This window comes from Montipora capricornis, chromosome 13, assembly GCF_036669925.1.
Source record: "Montipora capricornis isolate CH-2021 chromosome 13, ASM3666992v2, whole genome shotgun sequence".
NCBI classification, from domain to species: domain Eukaryota; kingdom Metazoa; phylum Cnidaria; class Anthozoa; order Scleractinia; family Acroporidae; genus Montipora; species Montipora capricornis.
In genome coordinates, this window is record NC_090895.1 from 29837752 (window position 1) to 29856238 (window position 18487).

Below are 18487 nucleotides of genomic sequence, written 5' to 3' on the forward strand. Positions count from 1 at the left end.
GCCATTTCTGCGTGTCAACTTTAGTTGCAACTGCAAAAGGCAGGGATTTTGAAATAAATGAATTGCAAGGTTCATTAGTGAGAGAGAGAAAAAGCTTCTTTTATCACAGTTCAGAGAGTTAGATGCATTCAAGCACAAGGAGTTGAACAACACCCCGAAAATTTAGGCATTCAAAACATATGATAAGGCGGATTCAAATGAAGATGTTCGTATCAAATATGATTTTCTAACATTCATGATAGTATCGAAGGATTTTCCAACATAGGGAGGTACCAATAACAAAAAATGACAATGTTGGCTTTAGAATTTATTATTCTGGATATTTTTTTCCACAATATTTACATTTAATTATCGGAAACTTATTCCTAGGATTTTTTGATGGCTAAAGAAAGTAACTGAGATGACATACTAAAATGGAACAAAAAAATGAACGAGAGAGTAAAACAAGGGAAAAAAATTGAAAACATGCAAGCTGATTCTCTTCGTAAATGACCCAAGAATAACAAATCTGTGATCAATTTTGTCTGCTGTTGATTCCTGCTTGAAGAGTAAACAGATCTGCTTTTCTTTATAGTTCTTGGTATGTGGGTATTGGTTGGTCTTTCATCCACATCTTAGTATTCCTAAAAGAAAATAAAGTAAACAGTTTTCGATTGCTGAAACCAAATATTGGCAGTAAGAGGTCGAACTGCCTGGTTGACTCAGGTGAAAAGGCAAGAGAAAACTCGGCACGAACAGCCTCCAAATGAATGAGCAATTTGCGAGGGTATTTTGCTACAAAAGGATAGAGTTCGCCCAAACGTTTTAGTAAGCCTCATAAATACTGAGTAGGGCACACTTATTAAACTGAGAGTCGTTTTCTAAATTAACATTTGGATTCAACAGAGCTTTGAGATGATGTCGTTTCGCATCATTTAAGATGGCGGAAAGTTTTGTGTAGGTCCAAAAAGAAACCATTAAGCAGTACCTTCATGAGCTGTTTTGTAAGTTCGATGTACCAATGATGTGAAACCCAACAATAACGTCAATGCGTCAAAGTGGCATTGTTCGTGCGGCAAATTTGAACGTAAAAGTCAATGAAGCATTGTTTGCATGACAATATTTTACAAAATGAAACAGGATATTTAAGCAATGATCTGAGACACACAAACGACTAAAACACACGGCCTTTCTCACCTTAGGTATCTTTATATTTGAAGACATTACCTTCCTGTTCGACTCTCAATACTTTGTCTTCAACACTTACAACTGTGAGAAACAAGACACAAGATTTCGTTTGTAAACAATAAAAGGGAACCGCCACAGTTAAGAGATTGAGTTGATAACAAGCAGACGAAGCACCTTCCTTCGACGGTGGCTCATCAGGCTCATATGCAGTTGGTGGTGTAAGAGTGTAAGCACTCGCAATAGCAACTTGTTTTAGGCGTTTTTCGAGATTCTTTCCTTCGTAATTTGGATCCATCCTAACCGTGAAAAGTGAATTCATAAGTTGCAACGTGGGAGGGCAGCAAGTATCTACTAATTATGTAAACAGCCTGAAGGGATGATACCCGCCTCAAAGGGCAGACGCGTGAATCATTATCGACCAATCAGCTCGTTACAGACACGACGTCCTGTCGACTGCATTGACAATATATGAAGTGCTATTATTTCATGGCAAAGGTGCAAGTTATTTTTACTTTTCATCCACCAATGAGCAATCGAGAAATGGGACGCAAAACATTTTCACGCAGATTAAGGCAACTGTTGGCACGAAACGTTAGAAAATATAAAGCAGTAAAGATTCTGATCCCCAAATTAAGCGTGAAAGTCAAAGTTAAACGCCTTGCATCAACTCGTGCATCATTCTGCTCAGTTATTTTGAAAACTTGGAATGCCCATATAAGGTAAAATTATAAGGCATTGGATTCAATAACAAACGATTTGCTTCATAAGCGCATTCCACATTGTTATGCCATCAAAGCATTACCTTTGTTTAATTCGAAACTACCAACACAGCACAATTTTCTCTTTAACCGCAAAAAATAAACATCGACAAGAAGGCGCTGTTATATATAGCACACGTTATTAGAAAATAACAATAGTGTTTTCATTTTAAATATTCCAAAGTGTAACAACCCGGTCTGGATCTGACCCAATGATTTCTAGACAGATGACAGCTTATTTTACGATGACAGATATCTGTTAGGAGAATTTGATCATTGATAATTGTGATTAAAATAAGTCTGTTTCAAACGATCCCGCGGACAAGGAATCTCAAAAACGACATAAATCTCTGACTTTATACTGGATAGGTAAAAGGACCGAACCAAAACGACAAAACTCGGGCAAAATATATTTGCGTGCTGGCATGCAAAGCCACCATGTTAATAGGGTTATACAAATATCATATGATATTGCGAGAGACACACGCGAGAATCTCTCTCGCTTCTGAAACTTGTACAGAACCAATGTTGAGATGTAAGACTAACAAGGCAGTGTAACAAAATATATATCCCCAATTTCAAAGGTAAGAAAGCAAATTGCTGTTTCTGCATGTGTTGACTTATCAATGTCAGCATTGGGTACCAAGGTTCTAACTTAAGATCCGTCGGTGAATTCTAGGAGATAACCAATTGAATGCGAAGTGGCAATTTTATGTGATGTATTTTATCAGTCTAGAGAACACAGGATAGTTGTCTGTGCAAAAAAATGTCACCAGTCAGATGTCAACTAATTAAGGCTCTTCCTTTCGCAGAAAAACATATTTACGCAAGGTTAATCTTGTAATTATATGCATATGAGACTATAAGTTGACAGTTTATAAAGTTCTCGACAACTCTGTTCAAGACACACACAAACACAAATTTAAATCGCTCACAATATTAATCTCACTATTATACTGATGGCTAAAAATCCTCACACGTCGAAATAAGCCTCGTAGTTTTTAAATAAAATTGCGGAATGAAGTCCTAACAGCAAATCACGTTCGCAAAGAACATGAAAGAAAGCATGGAAAAGTTCAGGCTTACTGTTCTATTTGTGCAGTGCAAAGAGAAATGGAATACATTGCTACAACTTGTGCACATTGCACAGGGTAGGAACTCGCATAGCTCCAAAAGGCGACATTCTGTTGATATAATATTGAACTTGTTAAAAGAGAAACTGGACTGTCTTCTAGGAAAAACCAATCTCTCTTACATATACCAATACTTTAAACTAAGACGTGCCGTTAAACGTTTACTAAAGTTCAAAACAGAGACACGGCAAACGAAGTCATTGGAGTGTCACACAATTTCAAAATACTCATATGGCACGGTATCGATTGTTGGGGTAAACTGACTACACCCATTAACCACTGTGACAACTGTCTGTGAGTTCGCGATGCAGTCGAGTGTAAACCACTGACCAAATGCAAGTGTATCATTTTACATCACAACAACCAAAGACTAGTAAAATCGATTGGCGAACAAGAGACTCTTCTCGATAAAATATTACGGGTAGAAAACGCGCCATCCAATGATAAGACTGTTGCGCAAATCAGTCTAGTTTCACGCGCAAGTCTAAGAACAATCAAGAACTGTGTGTGTGCTTAAAAATCCGGACTTTCCCTCCACTGAACGATGCTATTGGTAGAGTTTCTTATTCAGTACTGCCCAAAATGACAACATTCGTCATTTCTTTAGCCTGATTGGCCTACCTTCACTCAATGAATCATTAAGGAATATAAACAGAAAAACAGAAAGAAACATATTCATTTTCTGCATTGTCAGTCATTTAAACACCAAGGAAGGCTTCTGCACAACTTTAGAGAAATTATAATAGGCATGAATATGGAGCCAAATACTTACGAGATCCTTAAGATATGGGTACCAACACACGGAGTCATAAATGTCTACCGCAAACCGCGAGGAGGTAGGAACGATTCTGAAAACGTGTTCCATCGCGTGAAAGAACACTGAAACCGACATGCGTTTTTCTTTGCAGAATACCACGTAGACAATGGCTGCCTTCTTAAACAGCAAACGAACTATGGCATCGAGAAGTTGGTCATTTTGGCGTCCCATGGAAGTAAAATAATAATAACACGAGATGGCAGACTTCCTCTTGAACAAAATAAATATACAATAGTTCCACCAAATCTGGCCATGGATGCGTCTAGAGTAAACGTAGATGAATGGTGATACAATTCGCCACTTAAAAGTAAGTAGAGATTTCCTACGGTCTTGTTGCTTTTTTATCGATATATCCTAAGTGGACGAAGGAACAGATTTAGACTGCTTATTTGAGTTTGCAATGATACTCCTCCCTTAACACTTGAATAAATTTTCGATTTCCAATATGCGAAATCATGTAAGACAGTTTATTTTTTGTGGTTACTTCCTTCCATGACCAAAAGAATTAAATCGGGGTTAGTTGGTGTATCAACCACATTTTCTTTAAGAGCTTGATTGCATCTATTTCAGAGTGTTGTGGACCGTTCGTGGTTATCGGCAAGAGAAGAAACAAATGCACAAGTGGAATGGCTTGGCGAGAATTAATAAAGTAAAACTGTTAAACGAGCAATAATTGTGGGAAAATAAATTTGATATTTCATTTTAAAATATTTGGAAACCTTTTTGAGTATAGTTGTATCTTCCTTGCAACTGCCACCATCACCATCATCATCTTTATATATCCTGAGTACATTTAATGTGCCTTTTAACGCAGTATCTCCGCCACATCTTCGAGCATTCACCGACTCAATCACACACAAAGGTTAGACTCAACACCAAGGACGTTGTCGCCTTCTCTTTGAGAATAGTGGGTGAATGCACTACAAAAATAGACTATGACGCATAGATCCTGGCGCGCGAAGCAACCTGCGCATAAGCAAGCGAATCAGGAGACGAAACCTAGGCACTCGGTTTAAGACACAGTGACTTGCCGAGAATTTCGCACAGCCTTTAATTTCAAAATGAGTTCGTTTGAGCCTGACGAGCCACAGGATATTTGTCAGGCAGTAAGAATAGGAAAAGAAGGCAAACCGGCCGAAGTGACCATATTTTACACTCCGAACAAAGGTTCGTAGAAATTAATAACAGAAAATCTGGATTGGCTTTTCCTTGCAATTGGACTTTTACAAAGTATTTGAGATCAGTAACTGATTCCTTGGGGTTTCATTATCTTAAGAGTTTCAAATTCACAACGGGTATCTAGCAGAGGAGGAAGTAAGAAGACATTATGGCAGACGATATCACCGATTGAAATTAGTCACTTCAAAAGGAAAGATCCTCTTCGTCCGCCGTTACAATAACGGAGGTAAGAGAAAGTAAAGTGCGGTTATATTTATTGAAGAAACCAGAAAACCTTGTTTCATATCCGCTATCACTTTTGTAGAGTTTGAGTGCGAATCACAAGGATATTGGGTAAAGCAGAGAGCTGTTGAACTATAAGTTCGGTAAGTTGCATTGATGATTTGTTCTTCAAACACATGTCTTCTTAATCACCGGTCACTGATGAAAATCATGATTTTGAAATTGGTGAACATGGTTACCTACAACTGGAGAGATTTTAACTGACATACACTGTAGGATAATAGGATTAAATTTGACACACTAAACAAGCAAATCAAATTGCTACAAACTCAACACAACAGCCAAGAAATAGTATTGACAGTTTCTCAATCGTACGGACTAATCGGGTGCAAAGCCGGGCATCTATTAATTCAGTGTCCCTTGAAAGACATCATAGCAACACTACTAATACAAATCCCTTGTCGTTCAAGCGCACCACTCAATTAGTAGTTTTGTTACAGTGAACGTGGAGTTGGGAAAACTACGATTACTATGGCTTCCATTGCAGCGCCGACATACAGGTCAAAACTGAAGTAAACAATGAGGGGCAGCAGGAATACAAGAACAACATAATTGGATTGTACTTTCTTTCTGTGAATTGAGATTGTATTCAATTCGCTTTATTTCAGCAATAAAATGTTTAATTGAAAATAAAATGTGTTGAGAGATTCCCCGCTCTCTGTTAATAAGCCTAAGATAAAGGTTTTCTTTCAAACATAATACCCATTCCCCCTGAAACCCACCATGGGTATTCTCTTCGCTCTGGCTCTGTTGTAAATAGCAGTGTTAAAGTAGCTGCCAGGACTGAACGGATGAACAATTTTTGTACTTATAAATATCAATAATATAGTTGCTGGTTCCCTTGTAATTCAGCTGTAGCTGCAAGAGGGGTAAATAAACTGATCAATCAATCATTAAAGAAAATTACACAAGAATGCGGACTTGTTACACCCATGTTGCTCAAGGATCACGATGTCAAAGTTGCTATGTAGCGTCGTTTGCTTTGCTGAAAACGAAACTTATCTTTCCAAACCTAAAAGGTTCACAGCACTGAAAGAGGTCGAAATAACATTCTTAACTTTTTGGGAGACGTGCGCACTCTTGTTGAAGAAATGGAACACGATATATTCAGTCCAAGAACATGATACGATGAGTGCGAGACGAGTGTTTGTGATACTGATTGTATAGAGAAAAAGAACGGCACGAGGTCAAAACAGAAATTCTCATTACACTTATTTGGTGTCATTTGCTCGGACGGTTTTAAATTAACAGCTTGCAATCACACAACAGAGACTAAAAATAGCAAGTTGTGAATACTGAAAAGGGTACGCGAACAAGCACAACTTCGAAAGTGCGCAGTACCGAAAACAATACAGATCAAAAGAAAATCGCAATATAATCCAACAGATAGAGAGACGTTGGTCAGTAAAGTACCACATTGGCGCAAACAAACTTGATTGACATACTCGCTCTTAATCTTTCTGTAATTGACAAAATGGGTGATGGAAATGAACTAGACGAACCACATGGCCCTAAATATTGCGAAGTTATACAAATCGGAATCGAAGATGATACTGCAGAAGTAACTATATTTTACACTCCGGACAGAGGTTTGTTGGCATTTATAAATCTTCGTTTTATGTGTTAAACAAAATTCAACAAGTGACAACTTCTCCGTGAAACTTCTTCCATATCCTTAGAATTTCAAGTTTTCAACGGCTATGTGTCTGAAAACAAGGATGACATTAGCAACGGCAGAAGATATAGAAAACTTAGACTTGTTACATCAAAGGCGAATGTCATAGAATTCAGACGATATTATGACAATGGAGGTAGGTCTTCATTACAGAGATAAACATTTTTATCCTAGAATAGGAGAACGAAATAATATCAAAGTAGCACAAATCAAACACAGTCGCAGTGGGAAATGAAATAACCGAGTTCTACTCCAAAAGAGGAACTAAAAACGTCACCAGTTACATTTGTCACAGTACTTCTAAATAACAAACTTCTAAAACAAACATTTTTTTTTTCCTTTTAAAGAATGTGACATAGACGCCAACGGACAGGAATATTATTTTGAAGGAAGAAAAGTAAAGCTCTGAAACGTAAGCTATGTTGCTTTAGAAAGACAGTTGTATCTGTGAGTTCATTGCTTTAAATTTGCTCCCAATCGAAATGAGCACAAATAACAAGGAGCCTTTTTCTCCTATGTTCGAGTAAACATACGTAAACATCTCGACTGCCCAGTAGCATTGCGTATTGCTATTATATAACAAAACGAAATCGCGAAGTCGAGATCTCAAAAGGTTCCCTTGCACCTCCCTTCCGATCAAAATGCAACAATATGCCTAATACTAATTCTGCAGAGGCTGAATATGTAATATGAAACAATCGATTTGCTTTAACCAACAGATATGTGGCGGTTGCCTAAAAGCAGACTACAGAAAGAAACTAGCGCTGTTTTGAAGACTTTGTTCCACTGCGAATTTAAATTTTAAATAATGATGTGATACGAAAATGTTCTTTTTGCGGCAATAAAAGAAAATCAAGCCTTCATGTGAACGTGTGTACCCTTGATAAAGCACAGACTCTACTCGAAGAGCAAATATCGATCAGCAAAAAGGCCACTAGTGACTCGAACTGTAACATTTTCATCTTCTGAAGAGACTAACCGGATGCCAGAGTCCCCAAAGGAAAGGAAGTCTAACCCTGACCGTTCTGCCTGCATTGGCATCTGGGCATTGATACAAAGACACAACCTCATCTACCCACTTCAACGATGCCTTTTATTTCCAAGTCCTTCTCGGATAAGGACGATAAGCCGGAGGTCCCGTCTCACAACCCTTCAATGTTAATAATCCTATGGGACGTAAAAGAACCCACACACTTGTCGCTAAGAGTAGGGCACGTAGTTCCCGGTGTTGTGGTCTGTCTTCTGTTGAGTATCATGGTTGGGAGGGTAAAAAAGGGGCCACAGTAATTGGCGCAAGCTGTTGTGGCGCTCTGCCAGCTTGACTGGCAAAGTTAATAAAAACAAAATCAATCTTCTAACTGTACTGGGTCATCGTGATAATCAATCAACAAGGGAATTGTGAGGCATCACAGGAACCTTTGTTTACCGGCATGCGTTTGCGCACATAAGAGATCATGACACCCAATAAGAAATAACTGAATTGCATTAAACGTTTGCGAAGCTGAGCATATTTGCGCTACTAAGGCAAAATCTACTGCTACTGAAACTGCACCATTTAGGACTGTAAAATGACAGACAATTCGACAGACGAACCATTTGTTTTAGCTGTGGAGACAGTGGATATTGGATGGAGCTTGCATGACAATCCCGCTGTAACAATCAAATACAGGCCTCGTCAATACGGTTCGTTTCAATCCGCTCCGATCGTCTCCTAGTGTAGCTTGCAAATTTTGAAGGACTTACACTCAAACCCATTTGTGTTTAGATTGCAAAGTGGAGAAGGGAAGGCTGACCGAAATTGCGACCTTGATAACTGTCAAGTCTGCCTCAGGAACAACGTTCAAAATTACCCGAAAACAAGGAGGAAGTAAGAACCAATAAACCGATTGACGTGTTGTTTAATTGACGGTATCTTCAGGGAAACAGAATATAAAACACTAAAAGCAAAGTATGAAACTCTGGGAATGAGCCGCAAACACACAAAATGCATCTTGAATTTCGCGTCGATAACAGTTGCTGGTCTTAATACCTCAACTCGATCTACAAGACATTTTCTCGTGACAACTGTGTCCGCGGTTGCAGCAATGGTGAATTTATAATTCTTGTTCGAGTGAAAAAAAGAAACGGAACTAAACAGATCCAAAACCCGTTGCCTCACTTCTAAAATACTTATTGATGTCGATTTTTTATACATACACGTTGATGAAAATCGGTTAGGATAGCAAATAAAATAACTGCATCATGTCACGTAACTCCTTAACTTGAATTATCTTCTCCGACAGAATACGAGGCTGTATCGTGGTTTACGTGGGTAAGAAAACGCAACCAGAATCAAGGTGAGGAATAATTTTTTGAGATACCCGAGGTGGGTTATTGCTCTACCTAGCGTTATTACACCACTTCAGATGTTTTAACAGTCTTCTGTTTGCTACAATTTATGCTTCTGGTATTATGTACTAAGACATTCTCCTGCATTTGACACAGCATGACGAAAGATCTTTCCCGGAAAGCTGAGGACAAAGCGCAAGAAGCTCCTTGAGACAGTTCAATCCCTTTATCACTGTGAAATTCCGTTGTGATATTACCTGAGATTAATTAAACGTTTTACTACGTGTGTGTACTTGTCCCGCTTTATTGACTTGAGTTCTTCGACAGCAATTAGGCCCACCTATATAACAAGCATAACTGACGCAAATAAAAACTCTACAGGAATCGTTGACTTCCTTACTCACGGGATTTCATATTCTCTCGACAAAGGCAGGGCGCGCAAATTAAAATTTGCGCAAACGCGCCAGAACCACATCTCTGACCGAAATTCCATTTCTCCTAAGTTGTAGCTCCGCCCTCGAATTTTAATGAAATCTAACTGAGCGCGCAGCAAATATCTATTTGCATAAAATTAAGCTTAGCAAAGCAAAATTTGGAATTATCCTTTTCCATGTGGCAAGCTTACAACCATACCGGTTGAATTGTCTACTTTATAGCAGAGTTCGTATCGCTTAGAAGCAATTTAAATTCTACATCAACAAAGAAAATATGGCCACAGGATTCGAGCGGTGTGAGCCTTTCTTAGGCAACGAAGAAGTTAGAATTGGAGACAACATAACACTAACTTACAACCCAAGAACAAAACGTTAGTTCCAATCACTACTAAACTTCTCATTCGAGTAATTGTTTAAAAGTTATACTATAAAACCCTCACCAGGTTTCACAGTTAACAGGGCTGGAAGAATTTTGCAGACTGCGACAACTGTAACAGTCCAGTCCAGGAGTGGACGAACATACAACGTAACGCGCAACTCTTATGGAGGTACGTTTTACATACTTTTCACTAAAAACTCCCAGTCCAATGCTCGTGCGTTGGTTTACTGAAGTTCGTTTGCTTTGATCTATTGGGTTTTTGTGTCCTTGACGAGAATTCGAACGACAGAGCCTAAATCCGCTCACACGTTTTTATTTCTCAATCCGCGCTACTCCAAACCGCAACATTAAACCTTCGCCTTTGCCCCTCTATCTTTTCCACAGAGATTTGTTAAATTCTTACATCATTCTGTGCCTAAGACGGTATACTCTTTGATCAATAAATAGCCATGATGTCCTCACCTCTAGCGATTATTCTCCACAGAATACACGTATACTTACGACCCGTAGACGAGTGTAAACCTTCGACGTCATCCGCGATCATAAGGTAAGGAAACCTAAAGGTGTTGCAGAAGTTTGTCGACTAAAACTTCTTCATGTCAAATCCAGTTTACCTTCTGTTAACCCTTCATTGCAGTTTTTTTTTCAATTGCATGCCTTCATAGCATCAAAAGAGAATACAGCTTTTTTCTAATCAGTTGTTTTATGGTTGACATTTTGCTTGTTGAATCAACAGGTTTTCTTAAGACGAGGAACTGGACTCCCGGAAAGTTAGAATAGATAATTGTTAATGATACTCAAGAATTCAATAAAATAGTAATTAAGGCGTAGTTGGTGTATCTACTTACAACGATAGGGCTAAATGGACTCATTATTGAGATTAAAACATGGCCTATACAACAAATCAACAGACCCACCTAATCAAATGAAATGCGCACCCCTTATCCTCACTTCAATCGTGAAACTGAAGGACGGCAAACCTTTGGTGTGGTTTTTCACGAACAAAGTCAAAAAGATCGGGTAATAATTGATGGTTACAGCGCAACGATACTTGCCACCTTTTATAACTAACTGATCACTCCGTTTGAATAGAGCACAAACCACAACATAAGTTACAATACCTTTTACTTAAGATCCAACAGTACAGGATTTGAATGTCAGGTTAATATTGAAGTCACCAAAAAATTAAAAATTGAAATAACAAGACGCCAAGAAGACGAAACAAAATGCAACAAACCTTAATGTACCAAATTTGCTAGTTTCTGTCAGAATTCTCAAAATTTGTCGTGGTTATGTTTCCTAGCTGACATTTCAAGAATTAAGGTAATTTTCCGGAAATTTATCTTTGAATTTTACGTTGATTTGGGCAAGTAACTTAGATTAAGCTGAATTCTTTTGTTTTTTATCGCTCGAAAACGACTTGCACAGGTGCAAGAATTTAAACAACATGTCAATAAAATAACTGTATTCCATTCTCACCAATTTCATGTAATCTACTTTACGTCAAGTTTACACTGAAAACACGTTTGGTAGCATATGCGATTGAAAGGAAAATACAATTAAAATGATAATTTAGTATGCTTATAAAAGGCACATTATATTCGAGGAACTCACACGAGTCGCAAGTGATAAACATATGTATTCTCCCTCAATTATTGGCTTCTCCTCTTTTGGCTAATGTGGAAGTATTTAGAGTTCTTTGTTTATGAGTCAGCTAGGAAACAAAATCTACGAAGGCCAAATTCCTAACCCTAACACTTGAGCGAGAAGGCATAAATGGTTCACACAATTTTACTCACGTTTGAGAATCGTACACTGACCTAAACAAGTTTAAACTTTCTAGTCGAAAGAAAAAAGGGACGCACGTTACACGCAACAGATGACCACACAACAACAAAAAAGGGAAGACGAGCGTTTAACAAGACCTTTGTCACCTTACGCTCTTTAGCAAACGAGAAACCCAGGAAAACCGACATTCAGTGGTAATACGAGAGTTGCAACTTTAGAATCCATGTTTGTAATGAAACAATTCGAAGCCCCCAGAAAGGCAACAGGCAACAATAGCTCAAATAGTTGGCATGAAAACTCAATCCATTGCAATGTTTTGTTTTAAGGGAATTTGGACTATTCCTTTAAACGCGTAATGTAACGATGGGTTATCGAATGATTCCCGGTAGCTTACAACTAGAAATTGCATTCCTGAGCTTGCGCGTCCTTAGCAGTTCCCATGTTCTCTTCAGTTCAGTAAAGTAAAGTCACTGCTTACGAGCCAGAAGGCCCATCAGGCCGGCGCTTATCTCCTGTTTCCGTAGCATGAAGCGACTAGGAGCATTTCTACTCCCCCCTGGATGGGATGCTAGTCCATCGCAGGGTTACCCCCAGCATTATGCCGGTACCCATTTATACACCTGGGTGGATAGAGGCACCGTGACAGTAAAGTGTCTTGCCCAAGAACACAACACAATGTCCCCGGCCAGGACCCGAACCTGCACCACTCGATCCGGAGTCGAGCGCACTAACCATGAGGCCACCGCTCCTCCTATGTTCAGTAATTTACGTAAAAAGTAAGAAGAAAGCACACCTGTCCATGCTATCATCAAGTCTGTTCTTCACTCCAAAAATGAATACAAGATACAAAGGACTGACTCGCTTCTTTGCTTCCCTGGCGCAGCACAATTATCGCAACTTTGCAAACAGCACAAACTACAAACATTCAATGTGATTTAATTGCGCAAGTAAATTGGCTTACGGCTGATGAAATCGAGCACTATTCTCTTTAAATGTGACGTTTCAGAAACCATGAAATATCATTGGTCAATGCCTTAGCGTTAGAGAGCTTTTCTCCACGTTTTCATTGTATAATATGAAAATAACACACGGGTTCCTAGATGATCGAGGGTAAGACAATGCGCCCTGCCCAGTGCAAACGGCGCTGTTATGAAGCTGTTTTTTAACCTCCTGCACGCTGTTTTCTATCATGAAGTGCGCGATGCCTAACAACTTAAAGAAAAGCTACAAAACAAACAGGTAATCGGACATATAATGAACGTTTAGTCATGTTACGATGAATCAAAAGAATCAAGGGAAAAATAACATAATTTGGCGACATGTTAAAGTGACCTTCGCACTTAAACCAGACAATTTTAAGCAATTGTCGCTTTATAGACACTTGAAAAATTTAGGCGGCTTTGACGTGACGGGAGTCGAACCCAATGACCACTGCTATGCCGATGCAATGCTCTGCCAACTGAACAATGAAGCTACACAGTTGAGAGCAGGTCAATTTGTTGAGCTCATTTGTTCCCGGGAAAGGACTCAATGATTGAAAGAAATGTATATATTTGAATTGCGGATTATAGTCTGCTATTAAAAGAAAGAAGATATCGTGAAAATAAGGAAAGTAAAAGACATTGCAAGCTCGAAGACTGGAAAATACTTTAATGTGAAACACGTCTACTCTTTGTCCTTTACCTTCAGATTAGTACTTATTTATGAGTTTGGGACGGAACGTTGGTAGTTGTCTCGTATCATGTTGACAATTTATGCAATCTTTCACACGGAGTGCTATCCATTTAAACTGCCGGCATCACACCTAAGACAACCTGTTTAAACCACCCAACTTTCGTCAATGTATTTAGACCCAGCGGACAAAACAAACAAATCTCTTAACTTTTTTTAGTCAAGAAGTAAGTTGAGGCCTTTAGACACACTTTTCTGGCGTCACGTGCTTTCAAATCGTACTAAACCTCGATAGTTCTCAAGGGTTGATATCCCTGACATTAGCCTGTCTAAAAGATGGTTTAAACACCATTTGGATCAGGAGGTGATCAAGTCTTCTTCTAGGACATCCTAATGAAGCAGTGCAACCACGTTGACTTCCTTACTCACAAGATTTAATAATCTGTCGACAAACGCGGGGCGCGCCAATTGAAAATTACGCAAACACATTCATTTCGTCTGACCAAAATTGCTTTTCTCGTAAGATGTGGCTCCGCCCTCAAATTTTAGTGAAACGCTAACTGAGTGCGTCACAAAAGATCGATTTGCATAAAATTAAGCTTAGCGAAGCAAACTTTTGGCATTACCCCCTTTCTTTGCGGCGTGATAACAATCCGATACCTGGTGAATTCTCTACGTTATAGCAGCTTATCTTCAATTTAAATTGTACATCCCAACAAAGGAAAGATGGCTTCACCGTACGAGCCGCCTGAACCTTTCCGCTCCCAAGAAGAAGTAGTTGAAGCTAGGAAATTGTACAGTTCAAATCCCGGTATTACACTACATTACAACCCTGTAAAAGGAGGTTAGTTTCAATCACTCCGGAACGTTGCAGCAGGAAGATTGTTTTAAAGTAATACTATCGAACCCTCTCCAGGTTTCAACGTTAACAACGGTAGAATTATCAAGACAACTATAACGGTCGAGTCGTGGTATGGAGAAACATTTAACATAACGCGCAACTCAAATGGAGGTAGGTGTTGAAGACTTCACTAAAAACTCCCAGTTCAATGCTCGTAAGTGGTTTACTGCAGATCCTTTGCTTTGATCTATTTGGGTTTTTATGTCCTTGTTAGCCCTCAAACTGTAGAAGGACGAGGTTATATATAATGTACTTTAAAAAGGATAAAGATATAATATATATTAATACTTTCAAAAACATGAGTTCAAGTTCTCAATCCGCGCTACTCAGTCTAAAACATGATATTAAGCCTTCGTCTTTGCTCTCGTATCATTTCCACTGAGCTTCGGTGAACGCACTTCATTGTGTCGGTATACTCTTTGGTCAATAAGTCACCATGATGTAATCACCTTTCGTGATTATTTTCCACAGGATATGAAGCGGACTGGCAGACGAATTTAACCCGTCGACGTTAGCGGCGATAAGGTAAAGAAACCTAAAGGTGTTGCAGAAAGTTGCCGACTTAAATGTCTTCAACCCAGTTTACCTTCTGTTATCCTCATGTTGTTGTAGTTTTTCTTTTTCAAACAGATGCCTGTACAGCATCGAAAAGACTAAAGCCTTGTCGAATCAGTTGGCTAATGGTCGACGTTTTGTTTGGTTTCATCAACAGCTTTCCACATGACAAGGAACTGGACTGCCGGAAAGTTAGCGAAGAGGCCTTTTACTTATATCCAAACATTCAATAAAACAGGGTTCAGTGATTGAAGTGTAGTCAGTGTATTTTCTTTTCTTTACTAATGTAAGAAGGGAAGTCTTTGATTATTAAATCTCCTTACGAACGTGCATGCAACCAAATGGACTCACTGCAGAGAGATGAAAACATGGCCTATCAGCAAATCAATAGACTTTACTACCTAATAAAATGAAATTTATGCCCTTTGTTATATACTATTACTACTACTACTAATAATAATAATAATGAAGATGATGATGACAATAATGAGAATGATCAATGCTGATTAATGAGCATCATTAATACTCGGGTTGAGTTGGCAGCAATTCGAAGAACAGTCTCGTTGGGATCAGCGAGGATCCTCTGAAGAGATCTTGAAGTCTAAGGCTGCTTGTTGCCACCTGATGATAGGACTAAAATTTCGTGCTTTACCATATCTGCCGTGAAGCATGTACCATAATGATAATGACGCCTAACTAAACTATGTAAATACAAATCGAATAGAATCTACAATTATAAATAATCATCAAATTGAAAATCATGTATAGAAATCGTGAATTAGAAAAATTAATAATTATGAAGTGTAAAGATAGCAGCCAGTAAATCCATCTCAAATATGACGTGAATGAAAGGTATGTATCGGGGCTTTAAACTGCTCGAGTCTGACAGCCGATTATTCTTTGCCCTCACAACAATCGTAAAAGCGAAGGATGAACCCTTGGTATTCCTTTTCCCGAACGAAGAATAAGAAGAAAAGAAAGGGTAATCAATCATGTTTTGCATGTAACAATACTTCTAACCCTTGATAACTAACTGATAGCTCCGCTCGAGGGGGACACAGGATACAAAAAAGTTACAAGAACTGATTAAAATTTAACTTGACGGATTTTTATATTGCGTATTTGTGCCAACAGTAGAAGAGGAATGTCACATCAATAATGACGGCACCAAAAAATTGAAAACTGAATTCAAATAACACGACGGCAAGAAGATCTTTCATTGAAATAAGGCATGTAATGACAACGACTCGTGTAAAATGTTATGACGCACCGAAATGCAAAAAGCGTTAGTCAGTATTCAGAAATCGCCAGTTAACCTCGGAGTGGTATAAATTTTTGGCTTCGTGGCTTCGTTTGCTAGCAGGGATTCTAAGGATTGGGGAAATGGTCCTGACATATCTTTCCATTTTGTATTGATTTTGGCAAATACCTCTTTACAGCTCGAAAAGGACTTGCATAGGTGCAAGAATTTGAACATGTCAATGAATTAACTGTCATGCCATTCTGACCAATTTAATCTAATCTACTTTACGTCAGATTTACTCTAAAAACACGTTTGGTAGCATATGCTATCGAAAGGAAAACAATAAAAGGATAACTTAGTATGCCGCACTTTTCGTCATACGCTATGAAAGGCACGTCAACTGCGAGGAACTCACGCGAGGTGCAAACTGATCAATATATGTATTCTCCCTCAATTCTTGGCTCCTCCTCATTTGGCTTATGTCGAAGTACTTAGAGTTATTTGTTTACGAGTCATCTAGAAAATTCTTTCACCTACAGGCCAAATTCAAATACTTGCGCGAGAAGGCAAAAAGACTGCCGATAATATTACTCACGTTTGAAAATCGCACGCTGACCTAATTAAGTTTAAACTTTCTTGTCGAAAGAAAAAAGGGACGCACGCTACACGCAACAGATGACTACACAACAACAAAAAGGGGTTTTAACAAGACCTTTGTCACCTTACACTTTTTAGCAAACGAGAAACCTAGAAAAACCGACATTCAGCGGTAATACGAGAGATACAACTTTAGAATCCTTATCTAGAATGAAACAATTCGAAGCGCGCAGAAAGGCACCAAGCAAAGATTGCGCAAACAGTTGGCATACGAAGACAATATGACGACGGTTGAAAAGTCAAGCCATTGCAATGTTTGGTTTGAAGGGAATTTGGACTATTCATTTAAACGCGTAATGTAACGATGGGTTATCGAATGATTCCTGGTAGCTTACAACTAAAAATTGCATTCCTGAGCTTGCGCGTCCTTAGCAGTTCCTATGTTCTCTTAAGCTCAGTATTTACGTAAAAAGTAAGAAGAAAGCACACCTGTCCGAGCCAACATCAAGTCTTTTCTTCATTCCAAAAATGGATACACGATACAAAGGACTGACTAACTTCTTTGCTGCACTGGCGCAGCACAATTATCGCAACTTTGCAAACAGCACAAAACACAAAACATTCAATGTGATTTAACTGCGCAAGTAAATTGGCTTTCGGCTGATGAAATCGAACACTAATCTCTTTAAATATGACGTTTCAAAAACCATGAAATATCATTGGTCAATGTCTTAGCGTTAGAGAGCTTTTCTCCACGCTTTCATTGGATAATAAGAAAATAACATACGGGTTCCTAGCTGATCTGTAACTTTGTTTTCGATACAAAGAGGGTAAGACAATGCGCCCTGCCCAGTGCAAACGGAGCTGTTATGAAGCTATATTTTTTAACCTTCTGCACGCTATTCCCTATCATGAAGTGCGCGAAAAAGCTACAAAACAAACAGGTAATCGGACATATAATGAACGTTTAGTCATGTTACGATGAATCAAAAGAATCAAGGGAAAAATAACAATTTGGCGAAATGTTAAAGTGACCTTCGCACTTAAACCAGACAATTTTAAGCAATTGTCGCTTTATAGACACTTGAAAAATTTAGGCGGCTTTGACGTGACGGGATTCGAACCCAATGACCACTGCTATGCCGATGCAATGCTCTGCCAACTGAACAATGAAGCTACACAGTTGAGAGCAGGTCAATTTGTTGAGCTCATTTGTTCCCGTGAAAGGACTCAATGATTGACAGAAATGTATATATTTGAATTGCGGATTATAGTCTGCTATTAAAAGAAAGAAGATATCGTGAAAATAAGGAAAGTACAAGACATTGCAAGCTCGAAGGAAGACTGGAAAATACTTTAATGTGAAACACGTCTAGTGTTTGTCCTTTATCTTCAGATTAGTACTTATTTATGAGTTTGGGACGGAACGTGGGTAGTTGTCTCGTATCATGTTGACGATTTATGCAATCTTTCACACGGAGTGCTATCCATTGAAACTGCCGGCATCACACCTTAGACAACCTGTTTAAACCACCCAACTTTCGTCTATGTATTCAGACCGAGCGGACAAAACAAACAAA

The 18487-nt window shown here is 38.7% G+C and overlaps 1 protein-coding gene and 1 long non-coding RNA gene across 7 annotated transcripts; one reads left to right on the forward strand and one right to left on the reverse strand.

Moving 5' to 3' along the window:
* Positions 1-294: 294 nt before the first annotated feature.
* LOC138028602 (uncharacterized) lies at positions 295-17569 on the reverse strand. Of its 2 annotated transcripts, none has more exons than XR_011127689.1 (3): positions 17397-17569; positions 1177-1248; positions 295-623 (listed from the first exon to the last, which is right to left on the reverse strand). It is a non-coding gene; the product is annotated as an uncharacterized lncRNA (long non-coding RNA). The 2 variants fall into 2 exon arrangements; XR_011127690.1 differs by lacking the exon at positions 17397-17569 and adding an exon at positions 4595-4735.
* On the forward strand, positions 2543-15320 carry LOC138028599 (uncharacterized). 5 transcript variants are annotated; one of them, XR_011127688.1, is made up of 18 exons: positions 2543-3894; positions 3967-4182; positions 4446-5042; positions 5152-5280; positions 5359-5419; positions 5824-6925; positions 7016-7147; positions 7359-7423; positions 7731-8694; positions 8777-8878; positions 9294-9347; positions 9496-10144; positions 10226-10321; positions 10637-10699; positions 10889-14455; positions 14528-14623; positions 14984-15037; positions 15225-15320. XR_011127688.1 is itself a non-coding variant. In XM_068876200.1 (16 exons), the coding sequence occupies exons 1-3, from the start codon at positions 4937-4939 to the stop codon at positions 5412-5414; spliced, it is 291 nt and encodes a 96-aa protein (XP_068732301.1). In that variant the 5' UTR covers positions 4908-4936; the 3' UTR covers positions 5415-5419; positions 5824-6925; positions 7016-7147; positions 7359-7423; positions 7731-8694; positions 8777-8878; positions 9294-9347; positions 9496-10144; positions 10217-10321; positions 10637-10699; positions 10889-14455; positions 14528-14623; positions 14984-15037; positions 15225-15320. The 5 variants fall into 5 exon arrangements, 3 of the variants coding, with proteins under 3 accessions (XP_068732301.1, XP_068732299.1, XP_068732300.1); XR_011127687.1 differs by lacking the exon at positions 7016-7147 and having other exon boundaries at positions 10217-10321; XM_068876200.1 differs by lacking the exons at positions 2543-3894; positions 3967-4182 and having other exon boundaries at positions 4908-5042; positions 10217-10321.
* Positions 17570-18487: the final 918 nt, after the last annotated feature.